A 25,086-nucleotide genomic window follows, 5' to 3' on the forward strand; every position below is an offset into this window, starting at 1 on the left:
ATATATATAAAAGTAAAATATGACAAAATTTGAAAAACTAAGTTTATTAAATATTTTTAGGTATATATTGAAATGTTAGATGAACTGTTATTTTTTCTTTCATCGTTAATGCACATCTTTAAATTTTTTTAAAAAAATTAGAAAAACAATTATGGATATAGAGAGATTTTTTTTTCATTTGAGAAACTACATTTTTCATGTCCATTTACATTTAGCCTTGCTCAGTCCACTATATCTATTAGTTTCATGCTTACTATGTTTTAGTCATACGTTTTAATCAATTACGCTTTTAAAATGGCTTGAAAGAGGAAAATAGCTTTGTTTTCGTCGAATCTAAAAGTAATAATGTATAACGCTTTCACCTCTATAGTATACCATAGTCATACAGCTATGTACGCAGTTAGGATTTTCAAGACAAAAACTGTTAAATAAAAATTGATTTTATTGTCATTTTTCTATGTTCAATTAAAGTACCCATATAAAAATAAAAAATATCGTATTCAAACTGTGAGGAAAATCGTTTATTGACAGTTTTCACATGATACGGTTCAGCAATCATTCAAAAATTTAACCGTGCCAACTAGGCTCATAGCCACTGAGAATCGAACTCATGTTCTTCGAAAACTTGAATCTAAAGCACGTGATAAGAATTAGGAATTCATATTTTTATTTTCCATCATCGTTTGCCAAACACAACAGCGAATACCTAATAATCTTATGGCAATAAGTGTGTGGTGAACACCTTATAAAGCCTTGCAGCTGAGTACACACTTTTAAGGAGAAGGATAATCTGTCAATCTCATGACCGACTGAATGGGGGTTCGAAACGCAGCATTGACACCACAATATTTCCTCCATTCCTTCAACTCATGAGAAGTTTCCAGTGTCCTGAATGACCCAAAACTATTGGAATACGAAACGCTCATTCGCGTATAGATGAGAGCAATGCAGAGCTGCTTTACACAAAAAAGTTTGGTATTTTCTATCTCACACAATAGATGGCACCACTAAATAAACTGTCTAAGTCACACTTCACGTTTCACTTGACAAAATCCAACTCAACCACAACCTAACTCCAATGTCTAGTTACGGTTTCGAACCATGCTAATTGTAAATGGTTACAAAACTGTGTAATTTTGTTTTTCAACCATGAATTGTTCAGTTGAAAACGATTTCAGGTCTATAAATGTAAAAATAAAATTATCTTAACCTGAAGTTTTAAGGTTAATTGGCTGGACAGATTGCTACGGGTTATTTTACTGAAATTTCAAAAATGAAATTCTGACAGTGCGGTTAAATTCAAGGCATTTGAATGCTGAAGTTTGTTTTACAATGCTAAATATCAAATGCCTTCTTGTCTCTAAATCCCTTCTATTTAACATATTTAAACCAACACATTTTACTAATACCTATCAAATCTTCCCTTAAGATTACACTGTATTCTTAACCAACATGGATTTAATGACATTCTTGAATTATTCTGTTTAGTTTTACTGAATTTTAAGTGGAAAAAAAATTATGTCAATAATTTTTATAAATTTGTCATAAAAAGCTTACTAATAACTTTCTTAACATATCTAGCAGTTCTTATTAAAATATCTATAAATTTAAAAAAAAATTACAATTAAGTCTTATGATAGAGAGTTATAAAATTGATTATTTAATCTATAGTCACTTATAAAAATAGTTAGTAAAATAAATATGGAACCAATTCTAACCTAACAATACAGTATGAATAAACACTCCTAACGATATTTATTTTAATTAATTTTAAAGCTTAATAAATATTAATTTCTATTTACATTTTGAGCTTAATTCCAATTACCTAAAATTTCAAAGGCAATCTACTTCTTGAGAATTCTTTTAATTATCTTTACTTAGTAGAAAAATATTATTTTATTAATTCAAACGAATTAAATTTTTATTCGAAAAAAAATATATAAAATTCTGGAGGAGAGACAAGAACTTTAAAAAGATTTCGGAGGTACACATTTTATAACCATCATAGAAAAATAATGAAATTCATTTTGTTCTCAATTTATAAAGAAGAAAATAATTTAAAATGTGTTAAAACATTAGATATTTCTTATTGTTTCAAAGCATTTCCTAATGTTTTAAAAAAATAATCGGAGCAAAAATAATCGATTTTAATGAATAAAAAACCTAAAAATTGAAAAAAACTAGATTAATTAAATAATTCATTAATAAGTTTAATTAATTAATTAAAAGAATTAAATTTATTAATTAATAAAATAAATGATTAATTTAAACAATTAAATTAAAAATTAATAAATGAAATTGATTAATTAAGAGAATTAAAAGATTAATTAATAAATTATACTGATTAATGAAAATAATTAAATAATTAATTAATTAATTAAATACTTTTTAATATTAATATAATGTAGTGCAAAAATATTCTAATGAGTGATGCGTTGGTAATTAACACACATTATTATCACAGAAAGCGTAGTAGTGCATGTTTAGGGTAGAAATGTTGCTATACACCACAAATCCTCTTATTAAAAACGATGAATATGAAAAGCGGTAATTAAAAAGAAAAATAAGAATTCACTTCATTTATTTTAAAAACCTTTATTACCAATACGCAAAAATTTTAGGAAAAATTTTTGAATGATAAATAACAGAAATGTTTAAATTGTCCACATTATATCCCATATTCCTTACTTGAAATAAGGTAGGATACCCGGTCAAAAGTTGGGAGATATGCAATTAAATTGTTAATAGAAGTGTATGTAATCATAATTACTAAAGTGTAATCAAAATTAGAAGCAATCATAATTACTCGCAATTGTAGATAATTATTACTTTTAGTCATAGTTCAATATTATTCAATGTCTATCTCCACGGTTGAAATTGTGATCGCTAAATTTGGTTGCTTGCAATTACAATTACAAGCAATTGATTGCTCTATTGAAATCATCGAGAAAATGTGTTATAGTATACACCTTTATAAAAAAAGTAGTTACTCGAATAAAGAGTAATTATTATTTTTATAGTTTTGTGTTATCGATATTTATTTTACTGTAATTTGGAAAAAGTATCTTTGTGAACTTGTAAAATCTATTGTAAAATCTTTTGAACTTGTAAATAGAGTAAAATATATTTAGAAATTTTATTACCGAAGAGGAGAGAATGTTAAGACTAAATTTATCGTGAAAGAATATTAATCACAAATGTAAAGAACTTAAAAACTGAAAGAATGAGAAATAATTTTGATAAAACGATGTCAAATAGAATTAAAATTGGATGAAAATAAAAATAACATTCATTTACGATGGTTAAAAATCGGTTTTATAAATTTTTTTTCGGTCTTAAGTATCAAATATTACACAAGTATTCTGAGTAATCAGCGTGAGGATTATTTCATAGTTAAAATAATTATCCCTTAATTCATTTCAATAAATTAAATAAGCGCAATAAAAATTGTTACCGCGGCTTAATATTAATGCCCACCATTTTTATTATTTTCTCCAAGCTGTGTAATCTTACACGATTTCCTTTAAGAAGCACCTTGTAAACAATTATAATGTTTTGCTAGGGGATTCAAATTTGAGTCGATAAGCTAGATAGTTCGTAAAGTCTGAAAAATAAAAAAGCAAAATAAAGCTTTCCGTTGAATTTAACTTTAATTAAATAGAGCTAATTGTTATCTTCTATACATAAGTTCTTTCAGTGCAAGTCGATTACAAAAGACAACATTGCGAAAAAACGTCATAAAAAGTATCGTCATTTTCTGTTAGCTTTTTACTTGGTTTTTTCTCTCTTAAGAAGTTGTTAAAATTAACAACGCTGGCGCGAAAAATAATTACTCCATTGCGTCTCCCTTTTTAGTGTCTTCTTACGCCTTTTTTTAAAAAGGGGGTATTCAGGTACCCCCCCCCCCTTCTCTACCTGCTACTACTTCGCAATTTGAAATAGAAGTGGAGGTGTGGGAGTTGCTTTAATAAACTAGAAAACGTAATGTGCACGGTATTGTCAGAACGTTCTTTTGTGGACCAAGCCACAAGGGAATTTTGTGAAGAAAAGAAACTTAGAATGGAACGATGGAAGCTGAAAGCTAAAAGATGGAAGCTGATGCAGACGATCTTTCCGAATTTTGTATTTCAAGGGAGAAAAGTAAGGAAACAGTTTATAAAAATAAGTCACCCTTTTGTTCGCTTTTTTCCTTATCTGGATATTCCACAGCAGAATTAAAAGATAATCCAAGCTGGCTCAGAAGAAAAATACGCATATTTTAATGCATTTGGTTCGAGAATAAGAATAGGGTTTCTAACATTGCGTTTTTGTCGAAAAAGTTGAATTGAGTTGTTTTTTTATAAGAAGAAACACAATCGATCGTTTTGTTCTGTAAGTGAATAACAAGAAATGGGGTAATTAATTGAATGCAGCTTATTTTCAATGTTTTGAGAAAAATCAAACAAAACAACGAAACTTTATTAGAGTATTTCGCTAATTTCATCAACAAATAAGGAATTTTTATTTAATTAAACTAACTAGATAATTTCAATGTGAAAAGAAAAATGAATTTATCGTAAATTTTTATTTAAAAAGTAGTGCATTAGAATTAGGGAGACAAAATTTTTCCTTTGCATAATTCGCAAGTTCTGCGTTTATTTTCAGACTTTTTTTTTTATAAAACAAACACGGAAATTCTTTAAATGAAATTATTTTAATTTCATTAGAAACCATTTCTTGTTTTCAATATATTATTTAAAATCACTTTTTTAAAACTGGTTATACAAGCAAATATTACTAATAATTATTATTCATGTAATATTATTCATTTTTTTCTGCCTGACCGGTTTATGAATAAAACTGACAAAAATCTTTTTTAAAAATTTAAGCTCCATTTTAAAAAAAAAAACTTAGAAGACTTAAAATATATTATTAAAATAACTAACACTCATTAATTTTAATCTATCATTATTTAACTTTCAAATTGACATCAGAAAAAATATAATTATTTTCTGCATGAAAAGTTTACTTAACTTCGTAATTACTCATTTCAAAGACTTTTTAAGACATGATTAATAAAAAAAAATTTTAAATTTTGACATCATTCTAATTAATTTTTTGCTACGATGATGTATCGTTTTATATTAAACTTTACGCAATGAAACTTAGACAAAAAGCTGATAAATATTCAAATTTTAAAAAAAAATATCTAAAATATTTTAATGTCACATGGAAAATTTATAATATAAAAGAAGAATTTTTTCCTTAAAGCTAAATTAATTTTTTTTTTATTTTGTCAAGGAGTAATAATAATTAAATCATACATCACATACCTCTCTCTCTCTTTCATACTGATATTGATATTAACTTACTATAGCCTTAGATTAAGTTGTTCAAGATAATACAATTTTTTTTAAATACTTTATTAAAATTTACACCATCTCAAATGTGAACCATTTGCTCTGATAATCATCGAAATACCACCTCTGAATGCTTAATAGTCATTTGTGGCTGAAGGCAGTCATGCGGTCACAAAAAGCTAAAAAATATTTTTTTTTAAATTATTATTAAAAATTACAAGTTTTCAGTAAGGGGAGATGTCTGGAGAATATGGTGTGTTAAGCAGTAATTCTGCAAGAGCAATAGATAAAGACTTCACTCACTCCATTGGTTGAAAGCCGGGGATTATGAGTTTGAGCCTGGCAATTGGTTAAACAACCTGGTTGTATAAGCAGCAAGGCGCACGTTAGATCTATCGTGGCTGAAAGCCCTCTTGTTGCTTGTGGGTGGAAACTTGGAGTGAAGGGTACCAGCTCAGGCATTGTTCATGTCGTCCGACCAGGGTTAAAATAACGTGGCATTTCATCCATAGCTGTTAGAAGACAGAGCTCTGAAAACGGGGCTGTGTGCTTGGACACGATTGAGTGGCATAAATCAGTCCTCAATTTTTTTTTCGTTACTGCTTTTATGGTACGAGTTTAGTACGTTTATTTCTGTGTCATCATTGAGAAAATAAAATTTACTAATTTTCCAATGGTATATAATTTACCAAAAGTGCAATAAAAACTTTGGACTTAAAATTTCAATTTGTTGTCCTGTAACGATCCTTCTTCTGATTATTAAAGTTATCGTGGATTAGAGTATATTTCATGTGATCTACTAAACGTTTTTTATGTATGATAAACTACGTTGCATCAACAAATTTTTTCTATTTATGTCGAAAAATTAATGGCTGAATTAGAAGATAGAGCAATTAAATGTAACAGCTATAACATTTTCTAATCAACAAACTCTATATTTAATAACAATTCAATAGATTCTTTTATATAAATTTAAATTCTGCTATTCCTCCGAAAATCATGTACGCGCAATTTTAGAGAAAAACTGCAAATAAAACATTTTATGTCACAAAACGTCAATTGATATTTTCCCAACAGTTCCGAGAGTGAAATAAAATATCGAAAAAAGAAATTTTTATAAAAGTATTTTTTCTTTTCCTTTGAAAAATAATATTTTTGTTTAAAATAACCATGATAATGTGTTAAATTCAAGTCTCATAGAAAACTAAAATAAATTCTTCTTTAATAAAGCTCTAATTTTCATAAATAGTTTTACTGCAAAAATTAATAGTAATTGCAACGAAACACAAGTTTAAAATGATTAAAATAAATTTTCTCCTGCATAATGCTACTTTCCAAAAAGCAGAAGGAAAAAAAAACGAGCAGGTTTAAATATTAAAATATTGTTCTATAATCTTTCAAACAGAACTTTTTCTGTGGTATTTATCGAATTAATCGATCTTAAATGAAAATGTTTTCTGAGATTTCTATATAATACTGAGCATGTCTTACATTGTACAAGCAGGACGCCCTAATTTCATAAAGTCTCCCTACTGCCAAAAACGGGGAAAAGACTAGAATTTCCTCATCGGGAATCGAAACCCAAAGACATTGAAAGGTGGTTTTTTTCCTTTCTTCTTATATGCAGTGGAACCAAACTGCATTAACATGATGCAACCGGGCTCCATCAGTTTGTACATCCAATTACTATGCTTCTCTTCCATAAGGGCAAGAAATGCACCAAGCATCCCCTACACCTCTAACTCCAAGAAGAAAAAAAGAAAAAAGAAGACCTTGCATCGGGGTCTGGAAGATCGAAGCCTCAAGAGGATTGAAGTAGGAAACCTCTTCCTGTTGCCTCAGGGATGAAAGACTCGTGAAAAGAAACCTTACCAACGGTTCGTTGACCACTGGCCAGAGAGCTGTAAAAATGGTCGCCTGAAGAACTGTTCACATTGAGGTATCGAAATCTCCGATAAGTTACATCTGTCCGAATTCCAATGGGTAAACATTTTGTTGGGGGATGCTAGAATTTGTTAGTTATGTAAGTGTAAACATAGATCTTCTCAAGATACAGAAGAAGTACTTCATTGGTTAAGCCTTGTATCTGTACCTGTAGAGAAAAAATTCTATGTCTTTTTGTATCTTAACGGGACAAACCTGCATCACATAACTATAATTAAATAAATCACGTGTTGCCTTGTATCGGTTAATCAACAATTTTTCTTCTTCGTTCATTCATTTGTTTGAAATCTCTTCATTCAATTATTTTTCATTCGTTCCTTCAATTATTTTTCATTTGCTCCTTCAATTATTTGTTCTTTCATTTATAAGACGGTAAAAATGATTTATCAGAAAAATTGCTGTCGTGGAAATGATATTTGCTATTGTTAGTTACGTAAGTGAGAGTATATTTATCTTCTCAAGATGCAGAATAAAGCAGCCTAATCTATGCTAAGAGAAGATATTCTACGTCAATCTGTACGAAAAGTAATATCTACTTTTCTACAGCAAATAATAAAATAATTCGTTTCATCATCATTTGTGCCTTTATTCATTTCTTCCCTCATTCAATAAGCGGTAAAAATGGTTTTCGGACTAACTAACAAAATCTGAATCATCATCTTCAAAAATGTAGTTGTGTCTCAATTCCAAAGGTTTGCTAATTATTAAGAAGATAATTCGTTATCTATGTGTTTATTTGTACATTATCCAACATACAAGCAGAAGAAGCTCTTCGTCAACTAATATTTCTTTATCTACAGAGAAGTATATCAGTTTTATATTTGGAAAAATATACGTTACAGCTATAGAATAAAATAAAAAGCTTTTTCCTATCAATAATTAAGTTAACAGAATTTTTTATTGTTTCTTTCTATAATTTACCCAGTCAATAATTTTCTAATTTGTGCTTTATTTTATTCCTCTATCGATTATTTTTTTTATTATAATATTATTTATCATCATAAATAGGCTATACAGTTAGTATCCTTTTTTATAACTACCAAACCCGCCTTTCTGGCATTGGCTATTTCGCTTCCCTTGCCTAAGCTTGTGGCTCCAAATCGTTCAAACCGTTGTTTTCTCCAAACCGTTGTTTTCTCCTAACTATTGTTCGCTTCTAACCGTTGTTCGTTCTGACTTCGATGCCCGAAACATGGTTCGAAGCAACAAACAATCGATGCAACCACTTCTCTTGTCTTAAATCTGGGAAATAGGGCAAAATAAACCTTAAGTCGGGGCCATTGGCCGAAAATCCCATAACGATGGCAAAAGGAAGAAAAAAACATGGCCAGTATCAAAGCGGTTTGCTCATACAGAGAAAAGTTTAAATTTTTAAACTTGCTTCATTAGCACAAAATAAGTAAAACAAATACAACATATGCATTGTCAAATTTTGAATGATATTAGAAAATGAATTCAGTACTTAGTATTATTTTCTTCTAATTTGCACCTCTCTACTTGTAGAAGATTAACGTGTGAAAGATTTAATCACACTAATAACTGACTTTATTACACGCAATATGAGTCATAACACTTAATTTTTATAGTGTTTCCAGGTAAAAACTCTTGTTTGAGGTGAAGACTAGCCGATGTTCCCAATAACAGACCTGAAAGCAAGACAGAAAAACGAATAAACTAATAGTAAAAACCGTTTCAATTATCGCTGGTTTTCGAGAGGAGTATATATAAAATAAGCTATTACTTTTCTTAATTATAAACTATTCATTACTTTTTACCATTCCTCGAATGGGAAACAGTCAAATATGTATGTAATAACTGCTAAAAATTCTTGGTAATCATGAAACTTTTACTATTTTACTAGAATGAAATGATACCAATTTTTGCTCTTTTTCATCCTAATATATATAAGCTTTCTGCTCTGCCTTAAAGAGCTATCGTCACTATAAAAATATAATCATCGCTAATTTAGATTCCTACATTAAGTCTGTTTGCTGAGGAAATATTATTTTTTTAACAATGAAGTTTTTTATTATTTAACTGGATTTTTTTTCTGCACCTAGGCACAGAAGGAAGTGGTACTTCACCTGGAGTTTATTTGCGAGACGATCCTATATTTGGTGCTCAACTGATCAATCAAAGTGAACTTCGAGCACCGACAGCTGAAAAAGCTGCGTATCTTCTGGATGCAGCCTTGGCAGCCAGGTCGAGAGGTAATATTATTTATGACATTCCTTAAATATGCTTTTTATGAAGAAAAGAAACGATAAAATCGTGCAAATGAAGTCACTTTCTGAACTTTAATTAAGTTTCTATTTGAGTAAGAGGAATTCGGTTTTATGAGTGAATTGGGTGTATAAGTGTTTATTTTCCTCCAATTTCCTATTTTAACTGAAGTAATAACCATTATATGCGTTAATAGTTACTATTATAAGTAATGCCATTTATTTTATTTTATGACCGTCAACGAACAGTCTATTAGTGAGTTTCTGGATTTATCGTTCGTAATAATTGTACATTTGAGCCAAGCTTGAGCTCAATGCTAGTATACTTCATTCTTTTTTATTAAAACTCCATCTTTTAGTTGTTCTAGTTTTGCAAATAAAGAAGAAAAAAAATGACAAAGTTATAGCCGATCACCTGCAGTTCCACAGTCACTTTTCGTTTATAAAATTACCGAATAAATTTTAGTTTTACTCCATTTCAAAGTTCCTGTTTTACCCAAATTTATAATTTGCTTGTTTATCAATTATTGGTGAAAACTCACTGAGCAACTCTTTTCAATTTTGTTGGTTGGTAATGCATAGTTTTTCATTATCGTCATATTTTCTGTATCAATTTTAAATGTATACATATATTTTATTTCAATTTGGATTGAAATTATTGTTAGTTTTTCGTGTTAGATGTTCATCATATAGATCAAATATATAAATATCTTTCTAGCATCTATTGGAAATCTAAGCATAAAAAATTTCATTTTCTAGAAACAAAGGTAAAGACAAATCATGAAAAAAGAGCATTTAAATAAAACAGGGTTTAAAAATATACCGTCTGCCGGAAATGCTTTGTCTTCACAATAATGACGTCATTCCTATTCTCTCAAGACAGAAGGTGCCTATGGGCAAGCCCATCATAAATCGCGACGGACTTAATACTTTATTGAATGGGCTTTCGCCACTTCTGGGGCGGACGTAAATAACAGGAGGGGCAAAAGGGGGATGCGCCCACTGATACACATTTAAGCCCAACACCCTTCTGAAGACGCTTAAAAAAGTGCGTGAACGGACTTTCAAAAAATGTCCATTTTTACTGGATCCTTTGCGAATATTCATGAGAAAAAAGAAGAGGGGGGATCAATACAAAGCCCCTTCTGGTTCATCCCCCCAACACCCCACAGTCCCTTCATATATCTTCTTAAGCTGCTGTAATGGAAGCTAAAAGCAGCCTTGAACGTGACTAGAAAAAATAGAACCAACCCGTTCGGGTTAGGCTTAGTTTCTAGCTTCTGTTGACTTGTGTTGCCTTATATTCTTATTGTTTGCTATTTCTTCGCTGCCTTAAAAATTACTGAAGAAAAATGCTAATACCTTTTTTTTTCTTCTTTTTTTTAAAAAAAAAAAAAGAAAAACTTATTATAACGAAATATACTTTCCGATTTTTTCATCTCTTTTTTTTATTTATTTATTTCAAACATTCTTTCTTTTTGTTTCTGTTTTACTTTCGCAAAGTCTTCTTTTATTATCGTTTGCAAACGAAACAAAAAAAATTAAATTACTGTTTACAGATGTTGTAACTGATACTTAGCATGGATTATAGTATGGATGCCAACGGGGAGAAAAATGATGGCGAAAATATAGTACTATCAATTTAGTAGTTCAAACAATTTTAAACGTAATTCTCTTGTCATTTATTTTTATCATTTGTTGAGATTTTTATTCCCTTGTGATTATCAGTGTTCCGTGGATTACGTTTTGTTTCTATTATTCTGCTTTATCAGATTCCATATTAATATATCGTGCTCAATGAGTTAAGACAGAAAAAAAAGTATAAACAGAAGGAAAACATTTCAAATAAAATTTTGTAAGTATTTTTATACTAGGCATCATAGAATTCAGATGCAGTGAATTATTCAAAACAACAATAAATCTTCTTAGGAATAAACTTCAAAGCAACTAACAACAAGAAGTTATATATTTGTATTTTATTTATTATTTTGATAGTTTATTTATTAAAGCATACATTTTATGCATTCTGACATATAAATATTCAAAAATACGTTGATTTTTTTTTCATTCTTATGACTCATAACTTCAAATTTATTTAAATTTCGTATTATTTTCGAAAGGAGTAACATTTATTATCTTGAAAGATTTCTTGCAAACTTAACTTTACAAAAGAAGAAAATTCTTTGAAATCTAAACAATATATAATTAAGTTATAGAACATTTTTCTTATTCTGCGTATTTCTTGGATTTATACTTATGAACAAAATAAAAATGTATTAGATAAGTGTAATATGTAATATCGATAATTTATTATTAAAAGACTTTGTATCAAGCCTCAGATATTTTTCATGTTTAAAAAAAATAGAAAATCGAAGAAAAAAACTAGGAGGTTTGGCCTCCTATTTGCTTCGCACATCAACCCCTTCGTTTGCTTCCCAATCTTCCACCTTTTTTGTCTTCCTTAAAGTCTATATTTTCAAAAAAAATTTATAAATAAATAAACAAAATAAAAAAATCATTTTATTTAAAAAATATATCATTATTATAATTTTATATCAGAAAATTCTGGTAATACGTTAATATAAACAAAACAAGAGATTACTTACCTGGATTTGAAAAAATATCAACTGCACTAGGAGAAAATATTTAAAATTGGTCATGCAGAACATATGACACAATAAGAAATATTAAATGAAAAGTAATTTTTCTTGTTAACAATACAAAACGATAACCTTATATTCCTCACCTGTCTTTAAAATAAAATAAAAAATACAGGAAGTTTTGTTGTTCTTTTTTGACTCCATAGCAGAACGTGACTATTTCTTTTTTTCGTCTGTTCTTTCCTCTTTTATGCATTACTCCATTGAATTCGGAGTTAGGAGTCTTTAATGAATTTAAACATTCTATTTTCAGATAAGAAATTAGTGTTTCGGCGCATAGTGCACTCAAAAGCGAAACAACTGCCGCCATCTTCAAACGAATTTTCGTCAGCGAAAACAAATAATTATTTTGAAAAATAAGTCGAAACATGATGAGAAAAAAAAATTAGAAATCAATACAAGTGAATCTTCTACCGGAAGTTAAAACAACCTCTGCAAATACTGCCACCTTCTGTTAAAAACACGAAACACGGTCGAGACTAAAGTCAATTGTTATAACAGTTAAAATTGGAAACGGTTTTTATTTCTTTTGAGTTGTTTATGTTTTTAAAATTTTTCGATGAAATGTTAAGATTTATATCTAGCAACATCTAATCTCTATCTCCCTCGCTTTTTTTTCTTTTTTTTAAATCGCGATACTTTTTAAACAAATTAAAATCCCCCCAAAAAAGAGCTCAAGAGTTTATAAACAAAAATGGTCCTTTCAGCTCGTCAAATTTCAATTCTGTAGTTGCCGCTCTGCTGTTCGCTAATAATTGATTCTTATTTTTTTCACTCCATTGTAATCCTTACATATTTTTCAAAACACTTATGCAATTTCAAAACTTAAAAAAGTTTTACAGTTTTTGCACTGCAAAGCAAAATGTCACGTTAAGTTGGACACTCAAAATAGCAACGATGCTTAATATTTTTTAATATGGGGATTATTTAAATAATTTTATGTGTCTACAAGGAGTGTAAATGATAGTAATTTTCTGACAAAATCCATATTCAATCAATCCTGCCACGAGAAGATTCTCTATCCAAACGAAACGATGACGAAGATAAAAAAATAAAAAAATTAGCAATTGACATTCCGCTTTTTCGTATGTTTTGCATATGAACCTGTAGAGAATCATAATCGTTGTGCAATAACGTGGGATTTTAAGCATTAATGATAAATCTTTCTAACATAGAGAAAATATCGAATTAAACTGAATGAATGGCTACTTTATTAACGTTTAAAATACAAACATTACACTTTTAGGAGGAAAGCAAGACAATTAAACACCAGCAAAGTTACTCATGTCACTCTCAGCGATATCAATTCAGTGACTAGGGCAAAATTCAATGATAGGAAAATCCAAATCAAACACCAAATCCCTGAAATCAGTACCAACAGAACTCTCACCAGCACACAAACAAGACTCCGGACGGGACACTTTAGGGGGATGAAGATTCATGGTGACGGGACAAGGACTTACTGCCTGTGCAAAAATTGCCCAGACATAGAAATAACCCCCATACATCTTTTCCACTGTCCCGCTATACTGGCAGCAAATAAGTGACAATCCGTGGGCTGACTTATAAGAAGAAAATTGCCTTCAAATTGCAGATGTTGTATATAGGACCTTTGATCACATTAAAAATTATTTTTTGTCCATGACACGACATCAACCATACTTTTAGTAATTTTTAAGCCCATTCAAACACAATATTAGTTCAAATACACTTCAATTCTATTACGGTGCCAATTTCAATCCCATTATCACGTAACTTATCTATTTTTTAAGTTGGCGGCATGATATTCTGGTTTTACCTGAGTAGAGAAATGTTCAATTTAAAATTTTAGTAAAATTGCTGTAATTTTGCACAATATTATGGTTCACAGTGCCTATGCTTTATTTCCACGCAAAACCAACTTTTTTTAGAAAATAGCTGGAAATATTTTCATTAATGTCATGATGATTGGTTTTATCTGAGTAATGAAAAAAAAATCGTGTAACATAATAGGCAAATTTTAACATAAGTGTAAATCTGACAGATTAAATATCTGGAAAACTTTCTACACAATAATTACTAATGGATACATATTTGCAAAAGTCAAAACGAAAAAAGAGTTTTGAAGGTTTTTAGAATCATTATAATCTTTGTTTTCTGTACGACGCAGGCTTGAAAAAAGAACTTTCCAATTAAATTTATTCTATCAAAAGTTAAAACACACAAAGAACGAATTGTTGTTTTTCTTGAAACACTAAACTTTTGGACAGCTTAAGAATAACGAAAGAGGGCGAAAAAAAGGGTTTCTTTAATGGATTTTGAAGAAGTAATTATGCATCATTACATTTACACAGCATCTAATCTTAAGCTTTAAGGAATACATTTAAAAAAAAAAGTTGTCTTTAAAGCAAAAAATAACCTTTAACAAGCATGGTTGATACTTTTTTGGCCATTTCTATCGTTAGTAAATTGCGTGACCGACTCCCTTAATTTTGATTGGTCCTTAATGTGGGTAATTTTGTTTCAGTAGCTTTAATTGGTAAAATGAACGTGAAAATGAATTGCAGCTTATTAAGTTAGAAAAAAAATTATATATAAATTATGGAGATATTTAGTAGAAAGGGATTATCAGCAAACTTACAAATGATAGCTAATTTTACAGGGTTATTCCGGGTGAGTGCATACGGGATTTTAAAAGGCTGTAGTATAAAGAGTGTAGAGTAAGGTGTGTCTCTTGGATTAAGAAATCCACCTAGAAACTTTTTACTATACATAATATCTCTCATTTTCCTATTATTTCTATCTTGATTTATTATTATTACAAAATCTCACGCTGAAATCATTTTTCCTGTGTTCAGTAAGGACCTGAATGAAACTTTGTTAGTTTCTAAATTTAATGTAAGATTTGTTTCTGCTAAATTCTTTTTCTAACTTTTTTTATAACCTTCTAGATAAATGAACTACCCAACATATAATTTTTTATATATTTTTTTTATATATAATTTTTTAATTTCAGATACAGAAGACGAGGGTCGGAACTCCCATTTCCTTTTCACCCTTCATTTGTATCAGTACAGAGTAGAAAGGAGCGGGAAAGGTGGAGGTGAGATTTATTAATTTTAAAAAGAATACTTTGCTCTTCCTAATCAATATTCTTTGCACTGAAATATCAGAAAAAATTAAAGTCAATTTATTAATTTTGTTTTTTAATTTTATTAATTAATTTTGTCCTATATTCTATCAAATATATTAACATTTTCATTGAAAAAAGTTACTATTAAACCACTAGAATTATATTTATGAACAATGTAAAAATGTTTTAGTATCAGTAACGTTAGACGCAAAAATTTTGATTAAGGAAGTTATTGTACCCTTTTAATCTTGAACAGCCCCTGAGATTATTTAAAAATCCACTATATGTGGTTGAAACAATAGAATGAATAATATTTATGAGTTATGTAGAGAAACCAAAACAGAAAAATAACTAAAATTAAACAGATATAGTAGCACCACTAACTTGATACAAGAAAATTTCATTCAAGTAAGTTATTGCATCTTCTAAATAAGGGGCGAAATTAACTATCTGCAAAGGCCACAATAAATACGGAATTAAAATGAATATTTTAAAATATTCTGAAAAATACTTCATTTCTAGCTTCACAAAAAAATTTCTATTTTAGAAATGAACCTTGTAATGTTTACTATATTTTGAGAAATGTTACAAAAGAAATACATCATTTTAAACGTAAAAATTTTGCTTTATGAAATAATTGCACCGTTTTTGTCCTAGACCACTACATGTGTTTATCTTAAAATCCTTTATCTAGCGCCCTTGTGGTTGGGTCAATAGAATGATATTTAGGATTGATGTAAAAACATTTTAACATAAGTGGCTTGATAGATGAAAAATTTTGCGTTTGGAAATTATTGCACCTTTTTAATCGTAAATGTCATTACAAGTACATGTTACAATTTATTGTAAATATTGCAAAGGTGATTGAGTGGCCAGATAATTATTTATTAACAAATTAGAGTTATCTTACTATCAGTATATTATTACTGAAACAAGTTGCAGCAAGTTATCACACCATTTAAATCTTAAAAGCGACTAGATACGCTTATCTTTGCTTGTTTCTGCAATGCAAAATGAAAATACTCTGTCTCCTTCGCAGGTGATATTTAGCCTGTAGAATGCTGTTTACAAATGGTGTTGAAATGTTTTAAAATCAGTTATTTGGTACTTATTAAAATTTTTCTTTGCGAAGTTGTTGCACCATTGTAATGTTAAAAAATGTAAACTTTTAGTTGCCGGTGGCCGAAGTCGTCTTCATCTCTTTGATTTGGGAAGTTGTGATAAAATAGCTACAAAACCTCGTGATGGTGGTTGCTTGTCATTATCAGCCTTAGGGAATGTCATTTTAGCCATCTTCAACGGACAAAAACATGTGCCTTATAAGTAAGTAAAAAAAAACAAGTGTCAACAGTTTAAAATAAAACCTATCAGCTGAAGTTGCTAATTTTGATTCTCTAAATAGAAGTTATAGGGCTCTCGAGTTCAACATCAAAAGCACCATTTAATATGTTTTTTTTCCTCATTTGCGTTTGAACAATTATTCGATGTATAACTTGCATGTCATGAATATATTATCACTATCATTTATTAATCCTAGAAAATTTTGCAAAACCCATGTATTCCGTTGTAAATCAAACGTATTTCCGTAATATTGTGTTCTCAAATTCTGAAGTTAAACTTGGAAGATAATTGGAATGAGTATTCTCGGTGCTGCATTAATAGCTTCCACGCGAGACAGAATTGGAACTACCATTCCCTAAAATTTATTTCAGAATTTGTGAGCCAATTATTCATTTTTACTTTGTTTCGAATTACCGCAAATATAATGGTTGATTTGTGAAGAAAATGTAACACCATGAATACCAAAATTAATTCTCATGAGCTCAATTTCGTAGTGTTATTGCTCAGTTTACGAACACACAAATTTTTCTTTATCGAAATCAAAAAAGCACAACAATGATTTAAGAATATATTCTAAAGTTCCCTCAAAACTGCAAGAATTAAAATAAATTACATTTTTAAGAACCCGTAACACAAGAACCATACAAAATTTAGTAACAAACGTTTCTAAGTACCTAAATAAGAATTTTAATGACGTAAGAGACCCAAACACTTAGTTTCCTTTGGAAGCATGAACTGTTTTAACAATTCTAGTATTTTCAGTTTACTACGGGGGTGACGAAGGCCAATAAACTCGTATCACAAAACTATTTCACTTTACCAAGATCAGTTGAAGCCGAAAGCTATTTTCCCGAACGCGGTATCGCACGTTGCTTCTTGTGAATTCCAAAGATAATCTTCTAACACCAAACGCAATCACAATTCAAACGTGAATGATTCATGTCTTGCAAGAAGAACGTTTTTACAGCCAAAATTGATTACAAGCGGTATCTACCGTCGCCAGAAAAGGTCTCATATAACAAACTAATTACCCTTACCCTTTCAGCTGGAAAGAACAGGGCTATGTCTTCAAGCTTCGTCATTCTAAAAAGAATTTTTTTTCTTTCTTGGATTTTAGAAATTAATTCTTTTTTCTGCCATTGTCATTCATTCGAACGTGAAGTATTAATTAAGTTGTAGCGTAACGATGATGAAATATTTTCGAAAATTCCATGTGCTGTCTCCGAATATGGCATGGGCGTAATTAAATAAAAGTCACTAGAGTTTTCAATAGTATTAGAATTCACAATCTTCAGAACAAAATCTTTCATATCGAATTGAAAAAAAAATTATTTTTAAAGTTATTTTTATTGTTATTTTTATTGTTCTAAATTAGGTACTTTGATTACTACTAACAATGAAATTTCATGCTGATCATGCTCTTCTATATTGGATTCGAAATCTGTCATTTTAGAGTATATTATTAAATAAATAAAAAAGTTTATTTTTTTCAAACTGTCTAATTTTAATTATCTTCTTTGAACTTGGTTCCCACTATTATGACTGCCTTAAATTCTGATAATAGAGCAATAAGCTAAATGCAATTAAGCATAATTCTTTTAATTTCTTATTAAAGCTTGCTAAGAACAGTTAATGAGTAATAAGAAAACAGCACTCACAGATATTCCAATAGTAAATTTAAATTATTTTAAATTTTATGTTAAAAAATAAATACATGAAATATAAATTATTTATTCGTACATCTTGGAACACTATTCCGAAATTCTAAAATGCAAAAGAATTCAGTTTTGCCTCCAAGAATGCAATGAACATTTCAAAAAAATATTAAATGAAACTCTTTATTGCGTTATTTATATATATAAAAGAATAATTTTTATCTTATATCTTAGGATAATTGTTCTTTATTCAGAAATATCGCATTAAATTATACCAAAAGACGTGCCCTGAGGTTCTGGTTTTTTCCCATTAATAGTTTTCTATTTTATAATATTTTATTATTATTATTTGTGTTTATATATATATTATATATACAGTAGACCTATTAATCATCAGATACAATAAAGCGTTTTATTCAGTGTTACACTAAAAGTTCTCTTATTTCTTTGACCAAAAGCATCAAAATAATTGTATTTAACTCTGATGTTAAATACAATTATTATTGTTTAAATCTACTGATCATGAGGCAATATAAGGCTTTTTTCTCAGAATTGCACTAAAAGCATCAGAATAATTTACCAAAAGCATCAAAATAATTGTACTTAACTTTGTTGTTTTTTGTATAATATATTCACGAATTATCAGTACATGAACATTTAAAACACTGATTTCAAATGTAAACCTATTTATTAATTTTGGGCTAATTTTTTATGCGTGCTTGTTATGAGTATAAATAGTTACCATCCATTAAAATACATATAATCTTTTAACCCTTTAACGCAAATGGCTCACTGGTGTCCTTTCTGTAAAAAAAAAACTTTTCTGGTCCTCTAATTACAGACAAAAATATATTTTAGTATTTTTTAATAATAAAAAAATAGTCTAATAGTTTCTAAAAGGATTACATTATCGGAATTATAATGTGCACTAAAATATAAATTTTTAAAAAAGTAATTTGAAAAAAATAAATTTCATTCATATTCAAAAAATTTTCAATTATATGATTTTATAAATTAAAGAAATTTCAATGATAAATAACTGGCTCCCTCAGATCTAAGTAACTTCAAATAAATGCAAATTTGAAAAATTATTGTTCAAAGTGTTTGGAAGATGTTACCTTTAATGCAGAAAGACGTAGCGGTGTTTCACAACCACAAATTATTAAACTGCTAAATATTATCCTTTTCACTTATTTTGACTTGAATTAATCAGAGGTGATTGTGAGTCCAAGTCAAAATTCCGGAAAATTTCTTGAGTTAAAAAAAAAAAAGTTTAAATTGAAAAATTAGAAAACAATTTAAACAAGGTATTTTTCCTTTTCCTCAATATTTCTTAGTTTACTTAAAATATATTTAAAATTTTACACATACCTATACCATTTACACATACCTATGATGACCTGGAGAAGTAATTAAAATTTACAAATATGTCTTTCTTTCTTGAGTTTATGATTATAACAACTATTTACTGATAAAAAATGAATATTAATCATGAATATAAGCTTATAAAGTATCTCTCTGGCTCTCCCTTACAAACAAATAAAATAAACTGTGTTTTTAAGTTTCACCTTTGAAAATTTGATTTCCGGAAACTTCTGTGATCAATGATTTTTTGAAATGTCTGGACCTTCGATCTCCGGAAACTTCCGGATCACTGTTAGCGAAAATTCCGGAAATCCAGATTTTTTTCCGGAGCACTATCAGCCCTGAATAAATACAAAATAATTAAAAAAAGTATGAAAAATATGCTTAAAGAAAATTCTGCGTCAAAGGATTAAACAAAAAATAGTAATTAATAAATTCGTACATTGTTTTTTTTTTCTTGTTTTCTTCTTTTCACGTTTTTTATTAACAATTAAATCAATATAATAATAATTAATAAAATGTAAATGAATTTCTTTAAAAATTTACCAAACATTAAATAATATTAGTATAGCTCTATAATAATTCTCTTGTGTTTCAGGGAGAGCAAACTAACACAGTTGCTGAAAGAAGCAATGGGCTCTCTAACTTGTCGGGTTGCCATGATAGCTCACATTTCATCGCAGTTGACTCATTATTCGGAAATATTAGGAACCATTCAGTTAGCTTCAAGGGTTCATCGAATGAGAAGAAAAAAAATAAAGGTAATTTCCTTTTTAGGATCCTTCATTTAAGTCAACACTTTTTCTCTAATATCCATTCTTGCATTTCTGTTAGGATTAAAAGGTTCCAACTATCCTTCGTTTCTGTGACACTTGATTTAGCCTAAGTGAAGAAAGAGGGCCATGTAAAATTATTTAGTTAAGGGGTGAGGAAAAGGCTACGTAAAATTATTTAGTTTAGTTAAGTACCAGCAACCTGAGAGCCGGTACTCTTTACCGTATTACCGTGGAATTTTTCACTGTGTAGGGAAGCACAAACTGCGATCATCGATTGGTCAATGCGCGCTTCTCTCTGATTAGTATTCTAATAAAATATTATTTATTTTCGAACTAATTTATTTTATATATTAGTATACGCGTATATAGTATTTTATATATAATTATAAGCTGTGTTGAACAGTAGATGGATTTTTAGGTTTACGACTATAAATGTTCCCGTAGCCTTGTAATTTTAAACCCTGCCCAGACCACAAGGAAACTCTTGGATTAAGTATGGGGATAATCTAGCTTTCGTGGAGATCTTTTTGATATAACTTATGCGCATTTACGTTACATGGAGAGGAAAACCACGTATATCTGCCAGGATTATCCCGGTGACTTGGAGATTTTAATCCACTGAGGCTATTTTACAACAGCAATGTTTACGGGGCAAACAGGGAGCAGAATTTGCATCAACCAGCAATCACTGAAATTCGAACCTGATGCACCCTGACGGAAGGAGAGCGCTTTATTCCCTGAGTCATCACAGACCTCTTCGAACTAATTTAATTACTTTTTTAAAGAAAAAAAATCGAACAATGAAATTCTAAAATGCAGAGAAATCAAGAGCTAAACTACCGCCGGACCACGGTACTTTCTGAAAGCACTCCAAGTCAAATTCTTGATGGTTTATGCTGGTTTCAGTGCAATTCATGATGGTCCAACATGACTTGAGGGTCACCATCATTCAACATTTTTCATTACGGGTTCATAGCTTTTGATAAGCCAAGAAACTTGAATCACTTTATTATGGAAAATGCTACTTTAATACTCTGATGGTAAACCATCAAGAGAAGTATGACTCTCATGGACCAACAATCCATGATGATCCATGATGGTTCATGATGGCTTCAACAATTTTCATGATGGTTTAATGAGAATTCTTGTTGATTCTTAGGAATATACCATCAAAACAATTTGGGTTTATGTTGGGCCGCCATAAATCAGCCCAAATTCGTACATTGGGATGGTGGTTGCTCATGATCGTTGTAACATTTGATTTCTAAGATACTATGATGGAAATTCGTAATGGTTCAACATGAACAAACCATCAAAACCAGTTGCTATTCTTATGTTGGACCATTATAAATCAGATTGGGATGGTGGCTACTTATGTTGGTTACCATCAAAAAGTATAATGGTTCATGATGGAATTATAGATAGTTACCATCAAGATTATATGGAAAAACATCAAAAAGTTTGACTTGGAACCTCAAGTCTCTCTTGTAAAATTTCTGATTAGATTGAAAATTTAACAGATTGAGTTAAGACCTATATTTGTAATCATTACTGTATACAACCTAATGAATAGATTTTTCATAAAAATAAGTGTTTTGAAAACATCCTGTTCACCTATACTAGATAAACAAAGAACGTTTTACTTTGAAAAAAATTACCATTTCTTCAAAGCTGCAATACAATGAAAGATGATTCTCTCTCCTCCGTATTTCAATAGCTGATACAATTTTTTTTCTCGAGTATCTGACAGTTCTCATTTGAAAAATAGTCTTATATTTCATGAAAAAGAAAAGCGAAATCTTCTCCATATGCGATAGTTATTAAAAACAAATCCCACGAAAAACACGCATGTTTTTCATAAATTTGAATTTATTTTTAAATGTCTGCTTTCTTTTCCCCTCTTGATTCGCTCACTTTTTTTTAAGCACATAAATCAATCTAAAGAAAACATATTTCACAAATTTCAATTCTTTTATGTAGAAAAGAAATCATATATTTTTGGAATACAAAATATTCTGGGTCTAAAGAGAGACATTCGTGAGAAAAAGATTGAGTCCTTATTTGAGAACTAAATATGTTTGATCTTAATCAAATGATTATATTTTTGGTCATACTCTTCAAACTATTTAACTATGATGTGACTAAATTTGAGTTAAATAAATAAATGTCTTTAAAAAATTTCATTTTTAAACTCATTTTAGGCCAAGCGTAGAAATTTTATGAAATGAGCTTTATTTTTATTGAAATATTCTTAACTTACTTTCATTAAGACACAATAAGAATATATGAAAAATAATAATTTATGTAAGAAATAAAATGGCGCGTATATGCACTATTAACCAAATCAATAAACAAATCGTTTAGTTGAACACTAGCTTTCTTTCTGACATTTGATTTACTTTTATTTCACAGAACTTTCAACTGCAAATCTTCATTAAAAAAACATATGATTACTCGTAAGTGGAATAATTATACATTTTCGAAAAGTTGAATTTGTTAATAACCGTTTTAAGTTTTAAAAAAAACAAAAGAAACTACCTTGGTTTGAAAATTTCTCAACAGAAAATTTTCAAATGCATTCAGGTATCTGCAGGGCTGATTTGTAGGTCACTCTTTCAAGGGCACCATATTAGATGGGCCAACGTTGCTCCCACATTAAGGACAGCCAGCACAGAGAATGAAAGATAATTCTTACCGGGATTCGAACCCAGGATCGATGTGAGTCAGCTCCCTAACCACTAACAGTCTGGTCGACTGTTTTACTTTATAACCGTCTTTGAACAGCAGGCCCAATTTTGGGTTAACCAATGTTCAACTCCGTAGCCTTGTAATTTTGAATACAATCCAGATGACAGGGGAACTCCTGGATCAAGTATTGGGAGAAATTTGCCTTCGTGGAAGACTTTTTAATAGAACTAACCCGCATTTGCGTTACATGGAGAGCAAAAGCACGAAAATCTCCCTCGGTTATCCTGACGGCAAGAGGACTCCAACCCATGATCCGTCTACCAGTGAGGATATTTTACATCAGCACAGTAGTCGGTGAGAGCCGGGTGCGGAATTCGAATCGGCCATATTAAATGGGCCAATCACTGCTATTCGAACCCGGGTCGCATGTAAACTCTCTTTACACACATAGTATCCCCAAGAGATTTTGAGAGCGCTGATTGGCTTTCTCGGCATTGCTTTCAGTTGCGTCTTTTTGTAGCTCCTCCCCAATAACATTTCTCCGTAGTTTGTTCCCAAAATGTAAATCAATCATAAATCAGTTCCAGTATATTTCTCATACTAATTTTATGACAACTGTTAAAGTTTCGTTCCAAAAATTAAACAGCCTTATTAATTTTATTTTATTAATAACACATTTATTTAAATCTAATTTGCTTTAAATTTTATGCTAATAATTTGTTATTAATTTTAGGTAAATGCAAGGTAAACAATCATGTTTTGATGAAACATCAAATTAGTATAATAATAATTATTAAACATAAATTAAAGTTTTTAGCCAGCTTTTATGTAATATATATATATATATATATAAGAATTGATTAATATTCAAATTGAATAGCATTGTGTATATCCTTATGCACTTAGAAATTAAAATCTCTTACATAAATTTATTAAGTATAATTGCAGAACCACCCAGTTAAATTTGAATTTATTATATGAAATTTTAAGATGTATATAAATAAATTTTTAAAATTATGGTTGATTATTTGAAAAGGATTTCATCGTATCTTAGAGGAAAATACTCTAAAATGTTAAAAAAAATTAATTATAATTCAGCAAAAAAATTGTAGAATTTTTCAAAAACATCTTTTACATTTCTCCTGCGGCACTTTCATAAACGCACTGTGGTGACAAACAAATAATTTCCTGCAATTAAATAATAAAAAAATAATTACAATCCAATAGAAATGTACTAGAATTAAAAGAGGGAATTTTTTGTAAATTTATTCTTTAATTACTCATGGTACTAATTTAATGGACAATTCATAATCATTAACTTTTATCTTGATGGGAATTATGCAATCCAAAATTAATAAAATAAGCATCTTAAAAGACAATTGCTTGATTTCTTAGATATCAATTATTAGTTTTTCGGTATTATAAAACATTTCACAAATCTAGAAGAAAAACATTAAAAATAAGTTATAAATAGGTAGGCATAATACAGATCTCTTAGTTTTAACTTATTATAATAGGTGGCGCCACTAACGAGTATTAAATTAAAAAATTTTATAATTTAATTTTAGTTATCCACAAGAAATAAATAAAATATTAATTTAATTCGATGAACATTAATTTAATTAAATAAATATCAAGTGAAAACTATTCAGTTTTCATTTTATAGTGAGTATAAGAATTAAGCAAGGCAATTAAATTCGATTTCAATGTTATTCAATAAATTAGAGGGATATTAGCTTCATAAGAATTCATGCATGTAATAATCATAAATTTAACGAAAAAAGCATTTCCCATAAAAATTAAATACAAACTTTTTCTTAAAATAACTGAACTAGTTATTTACCTACAAACAAATCTTTGTCCATGAAATTTGGAAGTTCTAGAATTCCATTTCGTATTGGTAAGTTCCCCAAATTCCATTACCCACTTGTTGCAATCGTCTAAATTTAGAACATTGCTTCTAAGGGTAATGGTATTTGAGGAA

The 25,086-nt window shown here is 29.3% G+C and overlaps 1 protein-coding gene across 1 annotated transcript in view; it reads left to right on the forward strand.

Moving 5' to 3' along the window:
* The first annotated feature begins 9,347 nt into the window (after positions 1-9,347).
* The window catches only part of LOC107440233 (kinesin-like protein KIF26B), a 31,070-nt gene continuing 15,331 nt past the window's right edge, over positions 9,348-25,086 (forward strand). Inside the window, exons 1-4 of the mRNA XM_043045619.2 lie at positions 9,348-9,493; positions 15,161-15,247; positions 16,450-16,600; positions 20,237-20,399. Coding sequence (XP_042901553.2) covers positions 20,271-20,399 — 129 coding nt within the window. The 5' untranslated portion in view covers positions 9,348-9,493; positions 15,161-15,247; positions 16,450-16,600; positions 20,237-20,270. The remainder of the gene's footprint in view (positions 9,494-15,160; positions 15,248-16,449; positions 16,601-20,236; positions 20,400-25,086) is intronic.

This window comes from Parasteatoda tepidariorum, chromosome 3 (genome assembly GCF_043381705.1).
Source record: "Parasteatoda tepidariorum isolate YZ-2023 chromosome 3, CAS_Ptep_4.0, whole genome shotgun sequence".
Taxonomy (NCBI): domain Eukaryota; kingdom Metazoa; phylum Arthropoda; class Arachnida; order Araneae; family Theridiidae; genus Parasteatoda; species Parasteatoda tepidariorum.